At 39.1% G+C, this 8,304-nt stretch overlaps 1 protein-coding gene across 2 annotated transcripts in view; it reads left to right on the top strand.

Annotated features, from left to right (window-relative positions):
* The window catches only part of ABCB1 (ATP-binding cassette, sub-family B (MDR/TAP), member 1), a 115,050-nt gene that overhangs the window by 88,348 nt on the left and 18,398 nt on the right, over positions 1-8,304 (top strand). For both annotated transcript variants that reach the window (XM_012643510.1, XM_012643512.1), the window contains exon 21: positions 2,075-2,278. In XM_012643510.1, coding sequence (XP_012498964.1) covers positions 2,075-2,278 — 204 coding nt within the window. The remainder of the gene's footprint in view (positions 1-2,074; positions 2,279-8,304) is intronic.

Raw genomic sequence — 8,304 nt, 5'->3', positions numbered from 1 at the left:
CCCCCCCCCCAATAAGCACAAATATTTTAGAATTGAAGTGATATGATGGTCTTTCGAGGAGGAAATAAATAACAGGAGGGGAAGAAACAGGGACAGGTGGGGAGAAGAACAAGGAGGAGAGGAAGTGAGATACAAATAAGTGAAAATTCACTGGGATGGAGAGGTGAGGAGGAGGAAAGCGTCTTAGTGGGTTTAGGTCTTAGCTCGTTTTTACCTTACATTGCTTCACACTTGGGCTGTGGATTTTGGAGGGTTTCCTTCCCTCAATCCCCCTCTTTTCAGTGAAAATTATCTGGCTGCTGATCCCTGCTCTTCCATTCATTTTGGTCCTCAGACTCCACTCTGTAAGGAACAGTGGGACAGTGAGCATTAGTCTTTAGAATACAGGGACAGTCACTGGTGCAGTGTCAATGCACTAAATCAAATATAGCCAAGGGACTTAATCTCCCTGCAGTGTAAGGTCCTCGATATTTTAGTTACCCTTTCCTGTTCATTAAAGAAGAATTTGCCATCTTTGATTCATCTTAGTTATTTCTGTGGCCCTTGACTGCCATCCACAGCTGAACATTGATGTGTCTGAAGGGTTACGTGCAGGGCAATGCCTCTGCCGTGAACCTGGGGGATGTTCTCAGTGCTCCTCTGTGGGAAATGAGTTCTGAGTAAATACTGAGAACAGGAGCAACCTACTTCATCCCCTCCTGTAGACTCTCTCCGGCTTGCATCCTTTGACCTTCAAACTGAAGAGGTGCAATACAGAAAGCTGACTTTGAAGGCCGCTACATTCTGATTTATGGCAAATCTGGCAAAGCATCTCTTTAATATCAGCTCAGTGATTGCATCGAGTAAAAATAAATGTGCTCTATTATTTATGCTGTCTCTTTCAGCCCTGGCGCAATTCCCTGGTATGGAATTTAATGTATATAAAGGCTACTGATGGTTGTAGCACCCTTTTTCCATTAAGTACTGGTCTAGTATTTATATCAAATAGCTTTTAAATGATTTAGAGGGATTGATGAAGGGAGTTATAAAGGATTCTATCACAGTATTCAGAGTGGAGAGAAGCTTTGGGTATTAATCAATGTACCAGCTCATTTAGGGAGTTAGGAGAGATTTGTCCAAAGTCACAGTGATGGCAGCGACCATCCTAGACTGCACTCCATTGTAATCTTTCCCTGAGACCAGTCCCACTGGGCTGAAGAAACTTTAGGGTTAGAAAAGAACACAGGTCATTTCCAGAGAAAGCAGGTCTGGGGCCATATGCAGAATTCAGAATGGCTTGGCGGCACGGAGTATAGCCAGGGTAGAGGAGATGTGATGGACTGAATTCTAGGGTGGTGGCCTGAATTGACTTGTAGTTTGACTTCTGGTTTTAGAGTTGGAAATCTAGTGTAGAGTTGGACATTACAGAGTAGTGGACTGAATTGACTTTGTAGTTTGACCTCCAGTTTTAGTGTTGGAAATCACTGCACACCACTGGAAGTCATGCTTCAGGCTTCCTGTGGCATCAAATGGAAGATTCTGATGCCTGCTTAATATCCTAAATTAAACGCCAAAACTTTCAACTCCGTGTATTTTTTCCAAATCAAATGCAGGTTTTTAACATAATAAGCATCTCATATAGGCCCAGATATTTTTAAATATCCTTAATGACAGATTTAGGCTTAAATTACAAGTAGTTATGTACCTAATATTGGAAATTTCACTATTCCCAGCTTAATATAATTGTCAGACTCTTTTATCTTGCTAATTAGCAGAGCTTGCTTTAGTGATCATGCTTTGATTAATGAAGATTTTCTTGGTATTAAAAAATCAGAAAAGATAGAAATATGTAATTGAACTCCAAATTGTTGATCTTCTACTTTCAGCGTTTATTCTGAAGTCATGGAAATCCTCATTGTAGAAACTCAGTAAACTTCTTACAAGTAAACCTTTACTTTTTACTTCATAACTGAGGAAATAATAGATTTTCATGAAGGTGAAATGTCATAACTGTCAAAATATATATGAAAATATAAGCGTGAATTTTAAAGATAATATAAAAGTATCTCTCTAATTTGTTTTGTTTGTTTTGCAGGCTGTAGGTTCCAGACTTGCTGTAATTACCCAGAATATAGCAAATCTTGGGACAGGAATTATTATAGCCTTCATCCATGGCTGGCAATTAACACTTTTACTCTTAGCAATTGTACCCATCATTGCAATAGCAGGGGTTATAGAAATGAAAATGTTGTCTGGACAAGCACTGAAAGACAAGAAAGAACTAGAAGGTGCTGGGAAGGTGAGTCAAACTAAATATGATTGCTTACCTAAATAGAGGGAAATGTTCTATTCAGTGTTGTATTGTTATTCCCTACTACTTACTATGTTCTAAGAATGTTTTTATAACCATTTCTCAAAGCAGTCTTTTTCGATGCTTATTTATCAGATTAGAAACTTTAGGAAAGTGGCAAAACAAAACCTGAGGCTCAACGACTGATGCTAATTTTAACAGGCTTTCCCAGTTTCAGCCATTGTCTTCTCACTTCTCTTCCTCCCCTGTTCTTCCTCCAGTTCCTTCCTTCTTTCCTTTCTCTCTCTTTTTCTCCCTCCTCTCTCTGTCTCTTTCTTTCTCATTCTTATTTTCAGGCCAGCTTAAATACATTCCGTTATTGAGGAAAGTAGGCCCATTTTATTACATATGGTGGAGGAGATTCAATATGGAAAAGCCCTAAGGGTATTTATTCTATGTGTTTTAAATTATTACCATTCTTTCTTTTTTATCATGCCTCCTCCCTTCATCCTATTTCTCTTCACCCTTACTCTAATACTTTTTTTTTCCTGCATGCTTGTCTGTTTTTTTCCCTGTCATTTATGCTTATGTGGCATTTACTGTGTTTCCTGGCAAGGGCTTTACTCCTCATAGCCACTCTGTGAGGTAGGGTCTATTAGCTCATTTTTCACGTGAGGCTGAGGTACCCACAGATAATGCCCTTAGTGCCTTAAAGCCAATAAGTCTTGGAGTTAGTATCCAAATTCAGACAGGTGTGCTTCAAACTTGTGCCTCTGTATGTTAAGAAACAAAGAGGTCCTCTGATGATAGATCACAGTCTGATATCACATGGTCTGTATCATTGCAGAAATGAGAGGGCAGAGCAGGGCTGACCCCCAAAACTGGGCCTAACATTTAGGATAGGGCTACATGAACCAAGGGACATTCTGAGGTTCCCAAGAGTAGGGCAGAACCCAGGCAGATCAGAGTGGCTCTGGTTCTCATTAGGCCCAAGGGTCTGAGGTACTTTGTCTCTGGGCCAGGCACTTCACCAATACGAATGATGAGGAAAGTCCTGGGATGTTGGCTGTCACTAACTCTCTGCCCTCTACCTTCCTGCTATCTCTTCAGACTCTTTACCCTGTTTTCTTGGGGTTCCTAGAGGAAAGTCCTTTGGACCAGCTTTAGTGACTCCAAGCCAGTGTCTGTGGAGGATAAATCTCATGTGAGGTGTCCCACCAGGCCCTCAGGGCCCAGTTCTAGAGGTATAGCAGGATGGTGCTCACCCACGGGGCTGTGGTTATGATCTGGCCCAGGTAACATTGGCCCTGCCAGGGAATACGTCCTGTGTCACCGATGTCATTTAATAATGTACTTTTGAGGGGTTCCCCCCCCCATGCTGTCAACTCTTCATCTAAGGTGAAGATGGAAGAATCTAGGACAAAACGTAAAAACAGAAAAAACATTACTATTTAATAGTGTCATTATTTAATAAGGCATTTGAAATGTCACAGAAAGGAGTCTTTAGACTGGTTTTAGGAAGAAGATGATTGATGCTAAGCTAATTCATTGCAAAAAGCAGGTTAACACCTTTGGTGCATCGGATTTGAGACTCTTGGAGTTCTGTCAGAGAGCGGCTGAGGGAAAGGGGGTGAATGGAAATGGGTGTGTGTGGATTTGGCATATTTTCTGAGTAAAGGTCAGGAATGGGATAAATGCTCTAATTCAGAGGTGGCACATGAGAGGGACAGTGGTGGTTAGGAAGTAGTGATAATGTACCAACCAGTCCACATAATATCAAAAACCCACCCTCATCTAATCATAATTCTCAGGGTACCATTTATTGACTATTTATTATATAGTAGGTATCATACTAAGAGCTCTACATACACTATCCCATTTAATGATCTGAAAAACCCTATTGAATTATCCCTGTTGGACAGATAATAAAACTCAAGGTTCAGAGAGATCGAATAACTTGCCCAAAGTCACACAGCAACAGTCTCCTAACTGATCTCCCTGCTTCTACTCCTTCCATTTTTTCCACCTATTTTCTTCTTGCAGAAGCCACTCTGATCTCTTACAAATACAAATGTGATCATGCTCTCCCCTACTTAAAACTCTCCAATGGCTTTTGATCATACTTGGAATAAAATCTAGCCATTTACCTTGGTTTATCTGTATGATCGGACCCATCCCCTAATGACCTCTATGACCTTGTCTTGTACGACATTCTCTTGTGCCCACCCTGTTCAGGCCTCGTGAGCCTTGTTACAGTTCCTGGGACACTCCAGGCTGGTTCCCTCTGATCTTCCCATGGCTGACTCCTTTATATTATTCGGATCTCAGAATTACTGTCTCTTCAGAGAGGCCATTCCTGATAACCTGAATTAATTCATGACACTTCTCAGCCCTTCATGCTTCTTTCCTATTTCTTTGTTTATTGATTAATGGTATATGTTGCATATTAAAAAAATAACACTAGGTTGATCACATGGCAGAAATACTCTCTAGGGATTCGGGGGATGGGGGAGCACTAAAGGGAGGGAAGGGTAGGCCTTTAACCCACATTTGGGTGAGGCAAAGACATAAAGTGTATAATGTTTGTACCCTCACAAAACCCTGGAATAATAAAAAAAAAAAAAAAAAAAAAAGCTCTATGGGGGCCAGGACCACATCTGTTGGTTTTCTTTTAAAGGGATGGAGCAAGCCTATTCCAGAGCAAGTCTATAGGATGTCAGAGCCCTCATAACCTCTACCCTGCCTGTGAACTGTGCTATATAGTTTCTTGTCACATTATTATGTACTAATGACCATTTCTATAAAATAACTGGCCCTTAAACAACATGGGTTTGAACTGCACAGGTCTACTTATATGAAGATTTTTTTCAATAAATATATTAGAAAATTTTTTTGAGACTTGTGACAATTTGAAAAAAATTTGCAGACAAACTGTGTAGCCTAGAAATATAAAAAAAGAAAAAAAGGTATGTTATAAATGCATAAAATATATGTAGATACTTGTCTATTTTATCATTTACTGCCATAAAATATATACATATTCATTATAACAAGTTAAAATTTATCAAATCTTAAGCACATAAACCCTTACAGACCATACATGGTTCCATTCACAATCAAGAGAAATGTAAACAAACATAAAGATGCAATATTCAATCATAACTGCCAAAAATTAACTGTAGTACATACTGTACTTACATGATAATTGGTAGTCCCCTCCTGTTGCTATTGAAGTGAGCTCAAGCGTTGTGAGTATCCCCTTAAAACGCCATGTGACACTAATCATTTCTGCATGAGTAGCTCCAGTAAATTGCATATGGCACTAAAAAGTGGTCTCTCACAGTTCTTGCATATTTTTCATTGTGTTTAGTGCAAAACCGTAAACCTTAAATAGGACCCGTACAAATGACCCATGCCGTTAGCAATGCTGGAAGTGCTCCCAAGGAGCAGAGAAAAGTCATGACGTTAAAAGAAAAAGTCGAGGTTGAATTGCTTGGTACATACCATAGGTTGAGGTTTGCAGCTGCTGTTGCCCACCATTTCAAGATAAATGGATTCAGTGTAAGATCTATTGTAAAAAAAAAAAAAAAATGGGGGCGTGATTTGTGAGCCGTCACTGCAGCTACATTAGCAGGTGTAAATACCTTGCTCTTTTTTTGTTCATATTGAAAATGACGCTTTTACATGGGTGCAGGATTGCTGTAAGAAAGGAATACCTATAGACTCTAATATGATTCAAGAAAAAGTGAAATCATTACATGACAACTTAAAGCAAAAGGAAGGAGAGTGATCTAAAGCTAGGACATTTAATGCCAGCAAAGGATGGTTTGATTTTTAGAGAAATTAGGCTTTTAAAATGCCAAATAACAGAAGCATCATCTTCTACTGATCAAGAGGCAGCAAATGAGTTCCCAGATGCCATTGAGGAAATCATTGAAAAGAAAAGGCATCTGCTTGAACAGGGTTTTAATGTAGACGAAAGGAACAAAATGCCACAAAGGGCATTTATTAGTAAGGAAGAGAAGTGGGCACCAGGATTTAAGGCAGGAAGAGATACGCTGTCTCTATTGTTTTGTGCAAATGCAGTCTGGTTTATGATCAGGACTGTCCTTAATCTATTAAGCTGATAATGCCCAGCCTTGAAGAAAGATAAACACCTGCTGCCAGTCTTTTGGTCATACGAGGAGGAGGTCTGGACAATGAGAAACCTTTTTCTGGATTCCTTCTCTGAAGTCAGGAAGTACCTTTACAGTAAGGGACAGCCTTTTAAAGTCTTTTTGATATTGGACAGTGCCCCTGGTCACCCAGAGCCCCATGAGTTAGTTCAACACCAAGGGGTCAAAATGATCAACTTGCCCCCAAACACAATGTCTCTAATTTAGTCTCTAGATTAGGTGGTCATAAGGGTCTTTAAGACTTATTACACATGGTACTCTATGGAAAGGATTGTTAATACTGTGGAAGAGAACTCCCAAAGAGACAACGTCATGAAAGGCTGGAAGGATTATACCATTGAAGATGCCATCATTGTTATACAAAAAGCTATGAAAGGCATCAAGCCTGAAACAATTAATTCCTGCTGGAGAAAACGCCAGATGTTGTGCATGACTTCACAGGATTTACAGCAGAACCAATCAAGGAAACCATGAAAGAGATTGCGGATGTGGCAAAAAAAAAAAAAAAAAAAAGGTGGAGGGTGGAAGATTTCAAGATGGGGATCTTGGAGAAATTCAAGAGCTAATAGACACCAACCAGAGGAATTAACAGAAGATGACTTGGTGGAGTTAAGTGCTTTTGAACCAGTACCAGACGATGAGGAAGAAGATGTAGGAGAAGCAGGGCCAGAAAACAAATTGACATTAGACAATATGGCAGAAGGATTCCAAGTACACAAGACTGCTTTTGATGACTTTTATGACATAGACCCTTCTATGATATGGGCACTGAAACTAAAGCAAATGGTCGAAGGATTGATATTGTATGGAAATATTTTTAAAGAAGTGAAAAAGCAAAAAAAGACAGAAATGGCTATGTGTTTTTATAAAGTAATGCCGACCGTGCCTGCCTCTGCTGCCTCCCCTTCCACCTCCTGCACCTCATGCCTCTGCCACCCCTGAGACAGAGGCCACCAACTCTGCCTCTACTTCCTCTTCCTCAGCCTATTCAACATGAAGACTATGAGAATGAAGACCTTTAAATGATCCACTTCTACTTAATGAATAGTAAATATATTTTCTCTTATGATTTTCTTAATAACATTTTCTTTTCTCTTTGCTGTAAAAATACAGTATGTATTACACATAACATAAAAATATGTGCTATTGACAATTATTGGCAAGGCTTACAGTTAATAGGCTGTTAGTAGTTAAGTTTTTGGGGGAGTCAGTTATATTTTGACTGAACCCCTGATTTTCAGTGCCCCCAGCCCTTGTGGTATTCAAGGGTCAATTGTAGATGCTTTTTCCTTTTTAGAAATAAAAACCATAATTAAACTTCAATTTATTTGAGGGTAGGAAAAGAAATATGAGACGTTTTTTCTTTTCTTTCTAGACACATGCATATGTTTTTCTTTCTTCAAAATTATTTAATGTATGATGGTTTCTGAGAGAAACTCGATGTTATTTACTCCTTGAATTAAAAGTTCTTTCTCCTCATGGTGATTACTGAGTCTCTATTTAAAACTCTTGGAAGAAATGATGGTGTGAGGATGTGGGGTGCTAATTAAGCCTTTTCCTGATTGCTTCGTTGTGTGTCAAGATGAAGACAATCATGAAGTGATTATATTGTTTTACTCACCATGCAAGGTCTGTGACTCAAACTCACTTTTGGGCTTTATACACACTAAAAAGCAGTAACATTTACAAGACAATCACAAAGACACTCCTGCCTCAGAAAATGATGCATAGAAAATATTTCTTAAAACCATTACACTGAAATTTATGGTAAAATCTTTTTCAGCAGACATTGTTATAGTTTGTTGAATTCTTACTAATCCAGAAAACCTCTTCCGTTTGTTTGAGTCCTTATATTTAATA

Source organism: Propithecus coquereli, unplaced genomic scaffold, assembly GCF_000956105.1.
Source record: "Propithecus coquereli isolate 6110/MARCELLA unplaced genomic scaffold, Pcoq_1.0 Scaffold199, whole genome shotgun sequence".
NCBI classification, from domain to species: domain Eukaryota; kingdom Metazoa; phylum Chordata; class Mammalia; order Primates; family Indriidae; genus Propithecus; species Propithecus coquereli.
The sequence above is the reverse complement of the archived record's forward strand: the minus strand, read 5'-3'. Positions and strand labels throughout refer to the sequence as shown.